The 18,681-nt window shown below is 38.6% G+C and overlaps 1 protein-coding gene and 1 pseudogene across 4 annotated transcripts in view; one reads left to right on the top strand and one right to left on the bottom strand.

The window, feature by feature from the left end:
• Nucleotides 1-14,905, top strand: part of Snx14 (sorting nexin 14) — a 61,556-nt gene extending 46,651 nt beyond the window's left edge. For 3 of the 4 annotated variants that reach the window (XM_005073657.4, XM_005073658.4, XM_040739627.1), the window contains 11 exons: nucleotides 1,374-1,457; nucleotides 1,980-2,080; nucleotides 3,867-3,978; nucleotides 7,165-7,205; nucleotides 7,316-7,435; nucleotides 9,750-9,873; nucleotides 10,092-10,256; nucleotides 10,415-10,510; nucleotides 11,609-11,700; nucleotides 12,293-12,349; nucleotides 14,713-14,905. In XM_005073657.4, the coding sequence (XP_005073714.1) occupies nucleotides 1,374-1,457; nucleotides 1,980-2,080; nucleotides 3,867-3,978; nucleotides 7,165-7,205; nucleotides 7,316-7,435; nucleotides 9,750-9,873; nucleotides 10,092-10,256; nucleotides 10,415-10,510; nucleotides 11,609-11,700; nucleotides 12,293-12,349; nucleotides 14,713-14,751 (1,031 nt within the window). In that variant the 3' untranslated portion in view covers nucleotides 14,752-14,905. Of the gene's footprint in view, nucleotides 1-1,373; nucleotides 1,458-1,979; nucleotides 2,081-3,866; nucleotides 3,979-7,164; nucleotides 7,206-7,315; nucleotides 7,461-9,749; nucleotides 9,874-10,091; nucleotides 10,257-10,414; nucleotides 10,511-11,608; nucleotides 11,701-12,292; nucleotides 12,350-14,712 lie in introns of those variants that run through there. The other variant, XM_021229311.2, reaches the window with a different exon arrangement.
• Nucleotides 14,906-16,533: 1,628 nt separating this feature from the next.
• On the bottom strand, nucleotides 16,534-17,441 carry LOC101831311 (annotated as a pseudogene).
• Nucleotides 17,442-18,681: the final 1,240 nt, after the last annotated feature.

Here is an 18,681-nt window from a genome sequence, read left to right as displayed (position 1 = left end):
CTTTTCATTTTAACCATTTTTAATGAAAACTTTCAAACAGTATATTCTGATCATGCTTTTCCCTTCCCTTCCTGTCCCCCCCTTTTTTTTGTTAAGTAGAATTGGATGAACTATGATTAAACACAACTTTGCTGAATGTCCTCATGTTTGCTGTCTTTTCTCCTTTGGCTGTCTCAGGTGTGGATTGTAATTGAGAACTGAACAGCACTGACAGCAGAGTAATCACTCGCCACCCAGCTTTGTTGAGCAGGTGGGGCATTCAGTATAAAGGGAACACAGAGTCTTGCACATTTTTGGGAAGGACGAATAGAAACTTAAAGTAAAGCTCAGGAAGGGGAAAGGACCTGTGAGGTAAGGGGAGTGACAGACTAGTTAAGGGGTTTTCAGACTAGGTAACTGAGTAACAGTGAAGACCAGTGCTCATCATTTCCCTTACTGAATTTTCAAACAGTTTTTTCAGAAACTAAAGCTAGTTCAGGAACACAGAGCATAAAATCAGGAGCAGATTATTCTGAGTAGCTGGCTGTGATGCTTCCTGTCGTAACTATGATAGCTGTGTAGCAGGCAGGTAGGATCTTACTGGATCCCCGTCAGAGGCAATGGTGATTTTATGGTATTGCTGTCGTCTTACTGAGTAAGTACACTGTGAAATCATTGCCCTTACTGTAGTCTGATTTCTGCACCAGGCCTCATTTTTATTGGTCAAATACTTTTGTTACTGACTTTTTGAGCAAGCATTTACAATTTTTGTGCTCTATTTTTGAAAAGTTCGGCTTAACATTAAAATGTAAAATATAAACACAATCTAAAAATAACTGTAATCATCAGCATGACAGAGCCTTGCTGCACATATAATGTCATTTTCATCATTTGCTACACTGACTTTTTTATGCAGGAAAATACAGTTCTCAGATTGTATGACCTGGTGAAATGACTCAGCGGATAAAAGAAGGTGCTTTGCCACAAGCCTGGCAATCTGATCTACTGCTCTGGGACCCACATGGTAGAACGAGGGAACTGACTCTCACAAGTGTCCTCTGGCTTGCACATGTGTGCTGTGGCATGGCAGACATGTGTATACAGACACACACACACACAAATAATTAATTTTGTACATTTTTGAAATAGTAATTGTATACTTTTAAAAGTTCCTACCAGCTTTGTGATTCTGTTATTGCAAACAGTGTTTGCTTGTCATATCATAAAAGATAAAATTTACCAATTTCTCCTAGATAATTTAGAATTAAAATAGGGATGAAGTATGATAATGCTAACTAAAATAAAGACTGCAATATAATACTCCCCCCATTTTCGTATTACTAATGTTTCATTTTTTGTTGTGGGTTGTAAAATTGCTTATTTTTAACTTACAGTTGGACATGAGCCTGAACATTGGTCTGTTTATAGAAGATACCTTGAATTCTATGTACTTGAATCAAAACTAACAGAATTTCATGGTATGTTGCTTTCTTATATAAAACATTATAGTTCAGCAATAGGCCTTCTTTTTTTTTTTGTGGTTTTTTTACAAGACAGGGTTTCTCTGTATTGTTTTGGAGGCTATCGAACTCACAGAGCTCCACCTGCCTCTGCCTCCCCAGTGCTGGGATTAAAGGTGTGCGCCACCACCGCCCGGCAGCAATTGGCCTTCTTGAAAGGTCTTGCACCAGATTTTTTTTTACTTTAAGTTTACCAGTTGATATTTTCTATTGAAAATAAGAATGTTGGTATTCTGCTTTTTTTTCTTACCTGTATTTTAAGTCTTTACAATGCACATTGAGTTTTTTAAATGGTAAAATTTTAAAAGCTGCTGTTTGTACGATAGAAAAAATGCTATCCAACTCTCTGGCTGTGTGAAGATTATTTAAAACATAATGTTGTATCTCTGCAAGGCAGTGTTGTGAATCTGAATTTTCATAGTAGTTTCAAATAGTGTTTAAAATAGCCAAGATGGTAAGAACTCTGTACATCAATTTCAGGTACATTTCCTGATGCTCAGCTTCCATCCAAAAGGATCATTGGTCCCAAAAACTATGAGTTCTTAAAGTCGAAGAGAGAGGAGTTTCAGGAGTATCTGCAGGTACAGCACAAGCTCTCTTGCTTGGTTTGTTTCTATAGCACCACTTCCAATGCTGGATTTGAGACATCAGTAACTCTCCTTTGTCCCTATAGCACCAATTCCATGTACTTTTTCCCTGTTTTCCTCATTTATCTCTTTGCATCTCTTCACTGTATAAAATAATGTTTTTTATGCCACTTCCATATGTGTGGATGATGTGTTTTGATCATATTCACTTCCATCGTAACCCTTTGTTCTTTTTTCTCCTTCCCTACCTCATGCTGGTTGCCTTCCTCTTTGTAAATAGCCAGCCCCCTTCCACTTTCACCTCTTTTTTTAAATCTAGAATCTTATGAGAAAATGTTAGTGTTTATCTTTCTGAGACTTGCTAATTTGCTTGATATGATGATTTCAGTTCCATTCATATTCTAGTAAATTACATCACTTTGTACTTTTTAACTGAATGAAGCAGCAGTGTGCATAATAATACATTTGCTTCTCCATTATCTGTTGTCGATGCATAACTTGGCTATTGTGAGTATCACAGTAATTACACGTGGATATACAGATGTTTCTTGTTGACACATGCTTTGCTCTGTAATCCCTGTCCACAGAATTAAAAACATACCTTTTCTTTAAAGATTTATTTATTGTGTATACAGTGTTCTGCCTCCATGCCAGAAGAAGGCACCAAATCTCATTATAGATGGTTGTGAGCCACTGTGTGGTTGCTGGGAATTGAACTCAGGACCTTTGAAAGAACAGTCAGTGCTTTTAACTTCTGAGTCATCTCTCCAACTTAGCATACCTTTTTCGATGTGGATTTTAAAGTGAACTTTGGCTGTGTATGGTAGCACACACCTTTAATGCTAGCACTTGGGAAGCAGAGGCAGTTTTGGATCTTGGTGAGTTTGAGGCTAACCTGGTCTACATAGTGAGTTCCAGGACAGCCAGAGCTACATAGTGAGGCTCTGTCTCAGAGGAAAAAAATCATATATATACTGTTGGTATTGTTGTTTTGTGATACTGGGGATCAAACTCAGGGTCTTGCACATGCTAGCTAAGCACTCTACCAGTGAACTATAGCCCTGATCCTCAGTTTTGTTTTGTTTTGGTTTGGTTTGGTTTGGTTTTTCGAGACAGGGTTTCTCTGTGGCTTTGGAGACTGTCCTGAAACTAGTTCCTGTAGATCAGGCTGGTCTCTAACTCACAGAGATCCGCCTGCCTCTGCCTCCCAAGTGCTGGGATTAAAGGCATGCGCCACCACCACCTGCCTGATCCTCAGTATTTTTAAAAGAATAATGACCAATAAAATACTAGCTATTTCTGGGAGAGCTAGTATTTGTGTGCTAATTATAATTTTGATATGGAAGACTTAAAAAAGGAAAGCTTTTTCTATAAAAATTAAATGTCTTCTAAGAATGTTGGACTCTGTTTGATTTTATGGCTTAACTTTCCCAGCTTGGGAATTGTCCTTCTTACTTTATTGCTTAGTCCTTTATATTATTCTGTTTGTAGGTTTGTTTTTTGGTTTCCTAGGATCAGCTCCCTATCAGACACTAGTCAGAATTGACTTCCCATTTTTCCCAGTATTTGTGCATTGTGTTACATAAACACTGTAATTATTTACAAAAAAATATATATATAAGCAATGTAAATTATTTCAGTGGATAATATAACTAGTCATTTGATTAGAATAGGAAATACATTAAAGTTTCTTGCCTTTTGTTTACAATCATTTTAGACCAGTTTTGATTACTCTTCTATATTTCTAATCTGTTTTCCTCCTCTGTTCTGTTTATTGAAGAAACTGCTGCAGCATCCGGAACTGAGTAACAGTCAACTTCTGGCTGACTTTCTCTCCCCCAATGGTGGGGAAACACAGTTTCTTGATAAGATACTTCCAGATGTAAATCTTGGTAAGTCATGTGGAAAAAAATAAGAACAATATTTTCAGACTAGTGTAGAAAAATGGTTTTGGTAGTATGGCCATGTGATGAACTCCAAAGGACTTCTTTCAAAGTTAGAGGTGTGCTACCCTGATTATTTTACCAGTCACTTCTAACCACTTGTTCTATCACAGAAACTGTTAGCCAGTGATATTCTTGCATTCCGATGTATATTTAAATAAAGCCATGTATTGCACAGCAGTGCTTTACGCAATGACAGATTACATAAATGACAGTGGTCCTTTAAATTATGTCACCTAGTGACTTAACAGGCATCATAAGTTTGTATAAGTACACTCTTTTGAAGTTTGTGCAACATAAATTGCCTAGCAACAAATTTCTGAGGATGTATCCCCATCCTTAGGAATTCATATAAGAAAAATAAGTGTTTCAAGTAGATGTAAATGTACATAGTCATTAGTCATTATATGAATAACTTTAATAACATTTCTTTAAAAATATCATAGCTTGCCGGGGAGATGGTGGTGCATGCCTTTAATCCCAGCACTCAGGAGGCAGAGGCAGGTGGATCTCTGTGAGTTTGAGACCAGCCTGGTCTACAAGAGCTAGTTCCAGGACAGCCTTCAAAGCCACAGAGAAACCCTGTCTCAAAAAAAAAACAAAAAAACAAAAAAAATCATAGCTTTAATATTTGATATAAAATCTGGGCCTTTTCCCCCCCCTCTGACTTCAAGTTATATAATTTCTTTCCATCTATTTACTGTCAAGGATATTATGTCTATGTTTGAGATTGTTTATAGCCACATTGTATATCATAGTTCAAGCTAGAAACAGCACAAATGTTCATTATCAAAAGAATGGTCAGATAAACTTTAGAGTATATATTTCAATTTGTTTTTATTGCATGCACATTGGTGTTTGGTCTGTATGTATCTCTGTGTGAGGATGTTGGATACTCTGGAACTGGAGCTACAGAGAGTTATGAGCTGTCATCTCTGGGTGCTTGGAATTGAACCTGTATCCTCTGGAAGAGCAGCCAGTGCTCTTAATCACTGGACCATCTCTCCAGCCCTAAACTGTAGAGTCTTAATGTTGAGTCCTATAGAAATGAATGCCTGTAGCTTGAAGCAACTTGCAACAGTGTGGATGAATTAGAAGTGTAACATTGGGACTTGCCTACCGCACATGCATGAGGCCCTGGGTTTGAGCCTTATCTCAAAATAAAACACACGATAAATGAGAGACATAAAGCACACATGAAAATAAATACAACATTTCTTTTATGTAAAGTTCAAAATAGCTAAACTAACTTGCTAGAAATATTTGTATAAAATTGTTAAAGCCAATAGATGATAAAGTATTTCTCAGAATATTTTTTAAGATATAGATTTAAGTAGAACTGAACCAGTTTCCATTTAAACCTTATATGAATATATTTAGTTGATTTCAAACATTTAGCATGTGTGACTTGCTTATCAAGAGAAATTGTGAGGACCTTTTTATACTTGGTTATATGTGGTGTTTAGGAAATAGAGTCATTTTAACTTAGTTTCCTATTAAGTTTGACAGAAGGTGAAAAAACGATGAAAGATCTTCCAGGTTTCTATGTAAACTGAATGCATGTGTTGCTTTTTGTGGTTGTTGATAATTTTAGGCCACTTTTGAACTTAGTGAGTTTGTAGGATCCAGTTTTCCAAGGCAGAAGAGTCCAGAAGGCAGACAGGGACTAGTGATTTGAGTTCTACTTTATCACATGAAGCGCTAATTGCGCTCAATGATAACACAGGTGAGAGAAGCATGTCCTGTGACCCTGTAACCCGAGGAACGTGGGGCGTTCTGAAGGTGGTAGTAGGACAGGACTTGGAATTTCTATGTCATAAAAAAGTCTCTTTATTTTACGGTTGTCTTAGTATTGTTATGCCTACCAAATGGAGGTAAGAGAAATTTAAGTTGCATTTATAAATTTAGATTAGATTAATTTTTGTATGTTATTTTCTAAATGCTTGATAAAGTCTTCACATATTTAGTATTTTTGATAAGGGAGCCAGGAGATACAAATAATGAGTAATTTGGGCAAACATGGTTTTTTTCTTCTCTGTTTTGGAGAAAGGGTCTTGCTACATAGTCTCGGGTGTCCTTGAATTCTTGATTCTCCTGCCACAGTCATTGGGAGTGGCAGGAGTATTCACCATGTCTGTCTAGAATGGAAAATTTTTAAAACTTAGAATGTAAACTATTCCAGTAGCTTAAATATTTCTCAAAATGTTCTTATATATTTCACTAACTTTTGTGTATGTTTAAGTATATGTTCGTTATTGCTTAAAGTATTTTGAAAGCATTTTTAAACCATTCTGAATTTGTGTGTATGTGTATATGTCTGTGTGTGCGCGAGCATGCATGCCATGTGTTTAGGTGCCCACAGAGGCCAGAAGAGACCATCAGATCCCCTAGAGCTGGAGTTAAAGGCAGCTGTGAGCTGCTCATCATGGACTGAGAACCAAACTCAGGTCCTCTGAAGAGCAAGAAGTTCTCTTAACCTCTAAGCCATATCTCCAATCAATCCTGTTGAAACATTTTTATTAAAATTTTCTGTGCAAAGCATGGAGCTAATGGTACACCATTTGCCGAACATGTGAAGTCCCTAGGTTTGGTTCCATCACCAAAGACACAAAAGGAAGAGAGAGCGGGCGGTGGTGGCACATGCCTTTAATCCCAGCACTCGGGAGGCAGAAGCAGGCGGATCTCTGTGAGTTCGAGGCCGGGCTGGACCGACAGCCTCCAAAACAATACAGAGAAACCCTGTCTCGTAAAAACAAAAAAAAAAAAAAAAAAAAAAAAAGGAAGAGAGAGAGCAAAGAAGGAGTAAACAAATGAGCATTAGGTCAAAAGAACATTGAAGTTGAGAATTATGTTGTCTTCCCCTTATGGAACACTAATATTTACCAGCAGTAAGCTTCTTAGATCTCTGTTACATCCTCACGACTTGTTTTTATAATGAGTCCCACTGTATCTGTGAAATAGTTTGGGGTATCACCTTTATTATAAATTTCTGTTGAAGTGTGAAATGATGGATTATAAATACTTTTTGGCTTTTTGTTTGACTCTACTGTTTAAAGCTATCTACTGAAATATTCATGCAAACAATTAAACAGTTATGTTATACTTTCATAAAATTAATATTTTATTTTATTACAGGGAAAATTATAAAGTCTGTTCCTGGAAAACTAATGAAAGAGGTAAATTTCTGATTTATGTATGTTTATAAATGATGGTGATGTACTTAATTACTGATGAATTGTAGTGGCTTCTGAGATATTAAAAGTGCTTATCTCCTCTGTCATCACAGAAAGGTCAGCACTTGGAACCTTTCATCATGAGTTTCATTAATTCTTGTGAATCCCCCAAACCTAAACCGAGTAGACCAGAACTGACTATTCTCAGCCCCACTTCCGAGAACAACAAGAAGGTACTACATATTGTGTAAAGAGGCAGTAAGTAATGCAGAATACAGCTGTGAGTGAGGGGCTGTGCAGGAGAGGCTGCCACAGGCTGTGACTTTTCAGTCTCGGCTGTTCTCTCTGCAGCCCATGCCTTTCCCCATCCCTTCACTTGTCTGCCTTCAGCACTGATGCGGTCCTCATTCTGTCTCCAGCATCGTCTGGCCCTCTCCCATGCTCTTCTATCTCCCGTGTTCCACTATTTCTGTCTCTTTATTTATTCTGGTCCATTTCCAGCCATGCCTATTTACTTTTTATCTAAACTGTTGTTTAAACCCATCTAGACTTTTTGGAGTTGTGTTTCTTACATGTAGAATTAAAAATAATTTCCCCTCCAAGGTCACCATTGTTTTCAATAATGGTTCACTGTTTTCTGTAGACAATTCAGTCAAAACCCTGAGATCCACTCTCCACCCAACTCCCTTCTGTGTTGAACATAGGAATTGCGTTAAAGTCCATAGAGAAAAACATGTTCAATAGGAAAAATTAAAACATGAGCATCGCTGGGTGTTAGTGGCACATGCCTTTAATACCAGCACTAGGGAGGCAGAGGCAGGTAGATCTCTATGAGTTTGAGACCAGCCTGGTCTACAAAAGCTAGTTACTGGACAGCCTCCAAAGCCACAGAGAAACCTTGTCTCTACCTCCCCAAAAAAACACTCCAAAACATGAGTCTCAATTATTTCCTCTCTTCAGTTACCATTGTAAGTTGTCCTCAGTCCCTTTCTTAAGAACTGTGGCTCCCTAGAGACAGATGTAGACAGATAGAAGTGTAGACCCACCTGCCTGGTAATATCCTCTTCTCTTGTGGACTGTGAATATACACTCTTTCATTTTGAAACTCAAAACATCTTGAAGGCCTTCACTCTATAAGCAGACCAAAGAGTCATTGCTTGTCATAATTTTTGATTAGTAGGGCTGTTTTGTCTTTTTTGGGATAGGATCTAATTGTGTCTAGGCTGGCCTTGAATTTACTGTGTAGGGAGCAGGTGACCTTGAACTGCTCCTTCTGCATTTACCTCCTGAGTGCTGGGATTCTAGGCATGTACCACATACAGTGTTGTGTGGTGCTGAAGATAGAACTCAAGACTTCATGCATGCTAGATAAGTACTTGTCCAACTAAGCGATCCTCAGGACAGTTTTTCCCTGTATCGATTAAACTGTTTTGGGCTTGAATAATAGCGCACAAATGAACTTCATATAAAGGTGAATTTTTATATCTGCACATCAGTGGCCCACACCTTTAATCAGCACTTGGGAGGCAGAGAAAGGCATCTCTGAGTTCGAGACCAGTCTGGTCTACAGAGCGAGTTCCAGGATAGCCAGGACTACACAGAGAAACCCTGTCTTAAAAAACAACAACAACAAAGTTTTAAGTCAGCCTGAGTTACGTACTGGAGTCCAGGCAAGTTAGGACTAAGAGTGAGACCAAATGCAAAAAACTAACAGCAGTAATATGAAGGAATGGGAGGTAGGTGTTGTGGTGCATTCCTATAAAACCTAGTGCTTGGGAGGCTGAGGGAGGAGCCAGTCCAGGACTGCATAGCTTTGCCCTGTCTCTGCATCTCTATGAAAAATTAATAAAAATGAGGAGTCAGGGATACTGCTTAGTAGTAGAACACTTGCATAGCTTGCTTGAAGTTCTAGGTGTAGAATATCCAAGTAACACAAAGCAAACAACCAAAAAAGGAATACACACACAGAGAGAAAAGAAAAGAAATTCTTTATGGATAGTGAATTTCCTCATGTCAAAAGTGAATATACTCTTTTGTGTAATAGTTTGAGAGGAATATGTATTTTTACTGTGGCTTTGGTCACAAATGTGAAACTTTGAAAATAGATTTTAAGCTTTTTGTTTTGTTTTGTTCTTTGTTTTTTTTTTTTTTTTGACACAGAATTTCTCTGAAGCTTTGGAGGCTATCTTGGAACTCGATTAGTAGACCAGGCTGGCCTCAAACTCACAGAGATCTGCCTGCCTCTGCCTCCCTAGTGCTGGGATTAAAGGCGTGCGCCACCACTGTCTACCTAGATTTTAAACTTTCTTCAAGTCATTTTTTTTTATTCATTTTGCATACCAACCACAGTTCTCCCTACCTCTTTTCCTCCCTCTCCCTACAGCCTAATCCTATCCAGTTCTCAGAAAGGGAAAGGCTTCCCATGGGGAGTCAACAAAGCCTGGATTATAACTGTCATTTTTGCTGTGTATTCTTTTAACCTTAGTGATTATTATCAGTAGGTACAGTAAACTATATGTCTCTTTATTATTGCAATTTTTGCTTTAGCTTTTCAATGATCTATATAAGAATAATGCAAACCGTGCTGAGACTACAGAGCGGAAACAAAATCAGAACTACTTCATGGAGGTGATGACTGTGGATGGAGTCTACGATTACCTGATGTATGTAGGTAAGGTCTAAATGGTCTGTGTTGTCACTAATCTGCCTCATGATGCAAATAAAGTCCTATCTCAACTTTGTGAAAGATACCCCTTTCACAGGTTTAATACATTGGCCTTGAATATAAAACTTACTAGTGATTGTAAGTAAAACTGACCCGTTACTTGTATCCATTTATCATCTTGAGCAACAGCAGATGTCAGTTGATTCTCAATTGGTTTTCCTCAGGACGAGTAGTTTTCCAAGTTCCAGATTGGCTTCATCATCTTTTAATGGGAACTCGGATCCTCTTTAAGAACACACTGGAAATGTACACTGATTACTATCTTCAGTGCAAGCTAGATCAGCTCTTTCAGGAACACCGGCTGGTTTCTCTCATAACACTTCTCAGAGGTTTGTGTCTGTTCGAGTCTTTGTTTCCTGTTTTGTGCTTGTGATTATAGTTAGGTTTAAAAAAGTAGACTTTTTAAAAAATTAGCATTTCTACTGTTAGAAAATATTTGTTTATTAATTGGAGAATAATTGTATAAATTTATTATATTCATTTTTAGATGCTATATTTTGTGAAAATACGGAACCTCGCTCCCTCCAAGATAAACAAAAAGGAGCAAAACAGACGTTTGAAGAAATGATGAATTACATTCCAGGTATAATTTTTAAATAACTCAGTTTTGTATAAAACAGCACCCTTTTGAGGTTGCAATGTAACTATTGAAACTATTTATTTTAGAAATACTAGTAAGGACTAACTAAATTAACTCATTTGTAAATACAATTTGTTTGTTTGTTTGAGATAGACCCTCAAGTTGTAGCCCCGGCTGACTTTGAACTTGCAACAGTTATCTTGCTTCAGTCTTTGGAGTGCTAGAATTTATACATATGAGTCACCATATTTGGTTCATCCCTAAAATTTAAGACAAGTTTATTTCTACTCACACAATAATAAGGTTTTGTTTGTTTGTTTGATGGGCTTTTCTTTTCTTTTTTGTAGCAGGGTCTGTTATATGGCTGGCTTCCTAGTTGGTTTAGAACTCATGTAGACCAGGTTGGCCTCAAGTTTGCATTGATCCTCCTACATATGTTCTCAAATGATGAGGTTACAGATGTCTATCACATCTGGTTATAGATGTATTTCTGTGTATGTGTGTACACAATTGCACAAACACCATTGGAGTTTAAATTCTTTTGCTTGGAGACTGGAGAGATGGCTCAGTAGTTAAGAGTACAGTTTAGTTAGTATACAACTGGGCAGTGGTGACCCACACCTTTAATTCCAGTACTTGTGAGGCAGAAGCAGGTGGATCTCTGAGTTTGAGGCCAGCTTCACCCACAGAGTAGGTTCCGGACAGCCAGGGCTGTTACACAGAGAAAACCTGTCTCGGGGTGATGGGAGGGGAGGGAAGGGGTACATACTCTACTAGAAGAGAATATCATGTTAAGTAATAGCTGCCTTTAACTCTAGTTCCCTCTCTGGCTTCTGTGAACATTTGCACTCCTGTGCACATCTCTCCTCAAAAGCACAAACCATACACATAATTAAAAATAAATATTTAAAATTTTGCTTTGGTTTACCCTAATGTGTAATAAAATATGTATAATTTTATCACTTAGTGGTAGTTGATTTATATGCAGCAGTATGTCCTGTGCATTGTGAACTTCCAAAAGGATTAATGACAGCTATATTTGTAAGAGGCAGCTAGTGATAAGTTGTTATGAATTGTGTCACACATGGCTTTCTTGTTTAGATCTGATAGTCAAGTGTATTGGTGAAGAAACCAAGTATGAAAGCATCAGACTTCTGTTTGATGGCTTGCAGCAGCCAGTGCTCAACAAGCAGGTAAGTAGGCTAGCGTTGGTATGGTTTGCTGAGCAACAAGGTGTCTGCTTTATTAACTGTATGAGTCACTATCAAAATAAAGCCACATAATCTAAGCATTCAGATAGGAAAATCTATATATACTGTTTTTGCTTATTATCTTTCTTTGCAACATGCAGGGTTATTTAAAGTTAATGTATCTTCCTAGTAGAAAATAGGTATAGAATATTTATGACATGGTGTAAACATTTTAATTTTGGTAATTCAAGTCATAGAATAACCAATTAGCATTTTTATGTATATAGTCTCTGTATATTTTTTGAAATTTTAATATAATTTGCATGGTATGCTTGTTTATGTAAAATTTGTGCAAAACAGTTTACATAAAAATGGGTGAAATACAATAATGACAGTTTTTTTTATTCATAAAGGTCTCTACTGTGCATTTAAGGGTAGAACATTGTTGGTAGGTGTTAGATACATTTTATGCTTGTTTTACATTGCCACTGCATTCCCTGCCTTCTCACTTAGCGGTTACCACAGTCCTGGATTCTGTGCCTGTCATTTTTACTGTCTACTACCTTACATTTCATTACATGTTTTTGTGCTACAGCTGACCTATGTTTTGTTGGACATTGTGATACAGGAACTGTTTCCAGAGCTAAATAAGGTAACTGGAAAGCAATAATTTATTTGTTCTTCTGTGAGTGGTATATGAACATTTAATTAGAGACACAAAATTTAAGGAAACCATTGTGACTATTATCATTTGAAAGCTAAACAACCTGAGACAAGTGGCTTTTCGTATTATCCTTATCCAAGGTGTCTAACTGTAGAGTGGATTTGCTCTACCTTGGCGTGCTCTTTTCCTAGTTACAAGCTGGTAAGGTCCTTTACTGTGCTGTCAGCTGAAGATGTCACTAATCTTAGCATTAAAACTGATCTGGCTGTTCAGATGATCATCTGTAACATTGTTTGCTATATAAATCAGAGACTTGAATGTTCTTTGAACATGGATCTATGAATCCAAGAATTGGAGTTAGTACATGATGTTACTATTATATATTAATCTTGTGGACCTTTTTTGTTTTGTTTTGTTTTGGTTTAGTTTTACGAGACAGTGTTTCTCTGTATTGTTTTGGAGGCTGTCGGTCCAGCCCGGCCTCAAACTCAACAGAGATCCGCCTGCCTCTGCTTCCCGAGTGCTGGGATTAAAGGCGTGCGCTGCCACCACCACCCGGCTCTTGTGGACCTTTTTAAAAATATAATTTAAAAATTTGTTCTTTTAACATTTCATACATCTATACCATGTAGTTAGCCATCTACCCTTTAATCCCCTAACTTCGTCTGGACCCCCTCTCAACAAATCTCCCTTCTAATTTCTTTTCTTTTCTTCTTTTCTTTTTGGTTTTTTTTTTTGAGACAAGGCTTCTCTGTGGCTTTGGAAGCTGTCCTGGAACTCACTTTGTAGACCAGGCTGGCATCGAACTCACAGAGATCCGCCTGCCTCTGCCTCCCGAGTGCTGGGATTAAAGGCGTGCGCCACCAACGCCTGGCTAATTTCATTTCTTTAAAACAACCCACTGAGTTCTATTAGTGGTGCCCATGATTGCATGGGTGTGGGGACATCCAGTGGACCATGGGCAACCTCCCAGTGGCCGCTCTTACAGAGGATGACTCCTTTCAACAGCCATCAACTTCGTTACTTGGAAGTGCGGCTCTTCACCCCCTCCTCCATGCATCCTGGAATTTTGGCTGTTTTTTTTAAGTGCTGATACATTGATTACTTGATGTGTGTGTGTGTGGGGGTGCACTCATGTGTATGCATGTATACACACACCGCAGTGCAAGAGTGAAGTTGCAGGATTGGTTCCCTCCTTCCACTGTGTGGGTATCAGGGATTGAACTCAGGCCATTAGGTTTGGTAACAGTGCTCTTACTACTGAGCCACCTTGTTCTAGTGTACCCCTTTCCCCCTTTTTCCCTCCTTTTTAAGATGCTGGGGATTGAAACCTAGGTCCACAAATTCAATCAGAAAAGTTTTTTTTATTTTTGTTTTTTTGGGTTTTTTAGCCCCATAACAGTCATGCTGCTATTGTACTCAGGGCATGTCTTGCCTGCAAGGTTCATATTGTAGCATCCAGGGTCCAGCACTTGTTGACTGGCATACCTTTGATTGCATTTCTTCTGTAGTCTCCTGTATAGGATCCTTTCGAACTTTGAAAACTAGCTATCAGGGAGGAAGTTACCTAGTTAGTTCCAGATTGAGTTCTCTGTGTATTGTAGCTAAAGTGTGTGACATCCTTATAAGTAGTAGGGTCTTTTAATCTGGTTATGGTGGGCAACCATCTCTTATTTTTTTAAAGGTATATTTGTGTGTGTGTGTGTATGGTGGGGTGTTTGTGTCTGTGTGAGTGTATTCACATGTAGAAGACAGAAAGTCATAGCAGTTCAGTTCTGTTTCTGTCTTCTTAGGAGCTTCGGTTACAAGTGCAGTGCTTGACTTGTTACATGGCTAATGGAATCGGAATTCTAGTTCCCATAATTGCACAGCAGGAGTTGTTAAGTGCTGAGCCGTCTCTCCAGCTTCCTTACTTTTTGATTAGTCCCTTTAGTTAGATTAAAACAAACAAACAAACAATTGTTGAGGCATTGTAATGAAAACTACTTCTGTAGAGTAGAGAAACCAGAGTTGACCTGTTCATCTATTGATTATAAGTTTTCAAATTTTAGTAATATTAAATGTATTTTTAAAGGGTGATAATATTAGACATTTTATGCTAAATTACATTGGAATGAATACCAGAAAACTTTTGGCTCTGAGATTTTTATCAGGTTTGTGACAATGCATTGCTATTATCTGGTGCATCTGCCAGCAAGTATTTATTTTGTAAGAGAGAGTGTGTGTGTGTGTGTGTGTGTGTGTGTGTGTGTCTGTACCTTAGAATATTACTTGTAGTAGAGCTGTTATGTAATTTAAAAATGAACCCTATTCTATTGTCTTCTATTAAGTGGATTTATTTTTACTTTTAGGTTCAAAAGGAAGCTACCTCCATGACATCCTGGATGTAAATACTGGTATAGAATAACATACCAGTATAATAGAAGTGTACTTTTTCTTTTACTTTGTATATTTTTATAAATATCATGTACTTTAGTGTTTGAATTATATTTTTTGTTTTAATAAAGACTAACAAACTTAATAGCAATAAAAAGTGATTAGGAATTATGACTTCTATTTTATGTTTACTGTCTTGATTTTGCAAGACATTTTGCTAGGATCCTTTTGAGTCTGTGTGTATGTGTGTGAACACTATGCATATGTGTTCATGTGTGTTTGGGTATGTGTGTGGCTGCTCATGCTCCTGTGTAGACCTGTGTGTGGAGACATGAGGTTGATGCTGGCTATCTTTCTCTGACACTGTTGACTTTGTTTACTGAGGCAGGCTCTCCTGCTGCTCCTGTCTTGCAGATTTGGCTAGTGTAGCTAGCCAGCTTGCTCCTGCCCTCCCAAGTCTCTGCTTCCTGAGTGCTGGGATTATAGGCTTGCCTACATGCCTGCTGATTTTATGTGGGCACTGGGGATTCAGATCTGGTCTCATTCTTACATGGCAAGTACTTTATCTACCCAGCCATTTCCGCAGCCCCTTGCTGCTGCTTTGGAAAGAGGGCAAACAAGTAAGACCAACACAACAGTCTTTGTATCTTCTGCTTCAAATGCAGTTGCAATTAGTATGAAGACATAAATGTAAGTTGGCTGAGGTTCAGGGTCTCTCCTTGTGTGCATAGCAGTGCTAGTTCATGTATATATAACACAGCACACTTTTATGCAGCAACTAGCAAGAGACACTCATTCATTTATTCTAATGCTGACTACATCTGAAATCATAAATAGATAGTCAGCTAACTACACTGGACATATTAGACTTTTGTTTGTACTTCTATTGTAAAATTGAATATTTTTTGTTATTTAACATTTTTAATTTACGCTTAATGTTAATTCCATGCTGTGTTTCAGTAAGAATAATACAGAGTCTGTATTTGTGGCTCCAGTCAGATATCCAGTAGTACAAATGAGCTTCAAGTTACACATATTAAACAAAAGAGGTTGAGCAAGCGAAGGCAGAGGGAAGGAGGCTGAGGATCAAGGGAGGAGTAAGAGAGTGGAACATGCATGCAGGCTTCCATACCACCTTCAGTGCTAACCTGCGTCAGAGGGGGAGGAGTCGGCAAGAATGAGCAGCCATGGATTGTGGAACTGTTACCAGCACCACGCTTTTCAGCAACACTTCAGCAGAGTTCCCAACACATTTTACAGCAAAACCATTACAACAAGCTCCCCCAAAACTCCTGAAGCTAACACCCAATACAGTTTAAACATTGGTATAAAATTCAATTTGAACTATTAAAAAAAGGAAAAATGACAGCACATATGCCTCTATCATGTGATTAATCTTTCTTAGATGCATCACCTAGAAGTCTAATGGCTTTCAAATGTCATTTCCATTTCTAATGATGATCTTGCCACATGTGACTGGAGACAATACAGTAATGCTGAAAAAGCCTCTATGCAGTCCTGTTAGTGTTATAAAGAACCTAAAAGCTGAGACCAGTAAAATCCACAGAAATTCATTCTTGCCTTTAAGAACTTCTGAAAACTGTTTGCTTGTTTGTTTGTTTGTTTGTTTTAAAAAGGGGGGAAGGGAGAGGAAAAGAAAAACAACAGGGCAGGAACTGAAATTCTGAGACCAAATGTGAAAGTCAAATTTGGTGGTTCTCAGTGACAATGGGACACTTCCAGGGGTGGGGGTGGGGAGGGAGGGTGGTCAGAGATGTGTTCTCTTGTTGGCTTTATTACGTCCACTGATTTTCATCTTCCACAACCTGCAGGGGTTCTTTATTCTGCTCTCCACCATCATCCTGCATGTCTGAGGTCCAGAGCGTCAGGTCATCACGCAGCAGCTGTGGAAGCCAGAGTCCTTCTAGCTTTCTTCACTCAGCGTGTCCAGTGCGGCATTACATCATCAAATGCTGCTTTTGCCAACCTGCAGGCACGGTCAGGGGAATTAAGAATTTCATAGTAGAATACGGAAAAGTTGAGAGCAAGACCTTAAACGAATGGGGTGTGTTGGAGGAAGTTCTGTCATCGCAATGTCACTAGCAGTTTTGTAAGCCACGAGGCTGTTTTCTGTGGCCTCCTTCCTATCATTTCCTGTGGCAGACTCGCCAGAGTTAGCTGCTGGAATGAGGTGTTTGTCCAGTACGTCCAGAATGTTGCAACAGATTAACTTGAGCTCAGTTTCAACCATTCGCCAGTACTCCCGAGTCATCTTTAGTTTGTCCTCTCCTCCCTCGTTTTCTTCCTTCTGTTCAATGCTGCTGATTGTTCTCCAGGATGCTCTTCTGGCTCCAATCACGCTTTTATACGCAACAGACAAAAGGTTTCATTCTTCAGCTGTCAGCTCCATATCCATCCCTGCTACTTTCTTCATTGATTCCACCATTTCGTCGTATTGCTTGGCCTGCCCGTTTCGCCTGGTACACCAGATCCTCCCGATCATCCATAGCAGCATCCATGGAAGCGGATAGCATCTGTGACTCGGCTTCTCACTCTTTGCGTCCGAGCAGTAAAAATGGCGGCACGTCAATCCAAAATTGAATATTTTTATCAAGTCAGTAAAGAATAAATGCTTGCTTTCAACAGTTTGAGGATTTACCTGTATCTAAATTAGACTACTTCAAAGACAATCTTATATTGTGCTTTATAATTTTCAGAGGATTTCCCAGCTAGTATTAACTTTATTGTTTTCTTCTAACCATATAGCTCCCTTTAGTAATTCTGTTTGTAGCAACACATTTAAAACATGTTCATCATGAAGCTCATACATTAAGACACAGATAAAAACAGATGGAAAAAAATGGGCACAATAAAGCATTTGAAATACATGAGGCTAACAGGCTTCTGAAAAGGGCCAAGACAGACTACTTTTAGAAACAAATATTTCAACAATGGCAAGAACATGACGAATCTCACTTCTGACACCAGCTGTTGAGAGAATCAGTGCAGTGGGGAAACATGTTTTTTTTTTAAAGATTTATTTATTTATTATGAATACAACATCCTGCCTCCATGTATGTCTGCATGCCAGAAGAGGACACCAGATCTCATTGTAGATGGTTGTGAGCCACCATGTGGTTGCTGGGAATTGAACTCAGGACCTTAGGAAGGGCAGTCAGTGCTCTTAACCTCTGAGCCATCTCTCCAGCCCGGGAAACATGTTTTTTATTAACAGGAGAAAGCACTTACACAAGATGGGAATATCAGAAGTGTGGTAGGCTTCTGAGAGAGCTTTTGCTTTTGCTTTCCTTTTATCCTCATCTGTGCCTGTTCCCTGTCCACACCCCTTTTGGGGCGTGGACAGTATTGTGGGCTCACCCCTACAGAGATCTAAATGTGACTTCTACCTTCATAGTTCTCTGTAGCTTAACATTATCACCTACAAGACAATACTCACAGTTACCATGAAAAATACAGCGTGATTCTGCATACAAAACGGCTTGAAGATAATAGGAATTGTAGTGTCTTTCCTTTCTCCTTTTGTAATATGAGTGACTTATTTAACTTTGCATGTGTATCACATTTTCTGTAAGTAGGGCTCAGTCATTGTTACGGTCTGAATTACATTTTTCCCAAATTCCTATGTTGAAACCACAAATCCCACAATGACTCTATTTGGAGACAGAGCCTTTCAGGAGGTAATTTAGGTTAAAAGTGTCATTGGGGTGAAACCCTACTGCAACAGGATTTATGCTCTTATGAAAATGAAAGGAGGGCCTGAGAAGATTGTTCTGTGAGTAAAGTCACTTGCTGATAAGCCTGGTGACCTGAATTTGATCCCTGGAACCCACATGGTGGAAGGGGAGAATAGATACCTCCAAAATGTCCTCTGACCTCAACAGGAAAGTTATGGCACAACTGGGCATGCAGAAGCATGCATCAGC

This window comes from Mesocricetus auratus, unplaced genomic scaffold (assembly GCF_017639785.1).
Source record: "Mesocricetus auratus isolate SY011 unplaced genomic scaffold, BCM_Maur_2.0 Super-Scaffold_100691, whole genome shotgun sequence".
Lineage (NCBI taxonomy): Eukaryota > Metazoa > Chordata > Mammalia > Rodentia > Cricetidae > Mesocricetus > Mesocricetus auratus.
This window is presented reverse-complemented; position numbering and strand designations above follow the sequence as displayed.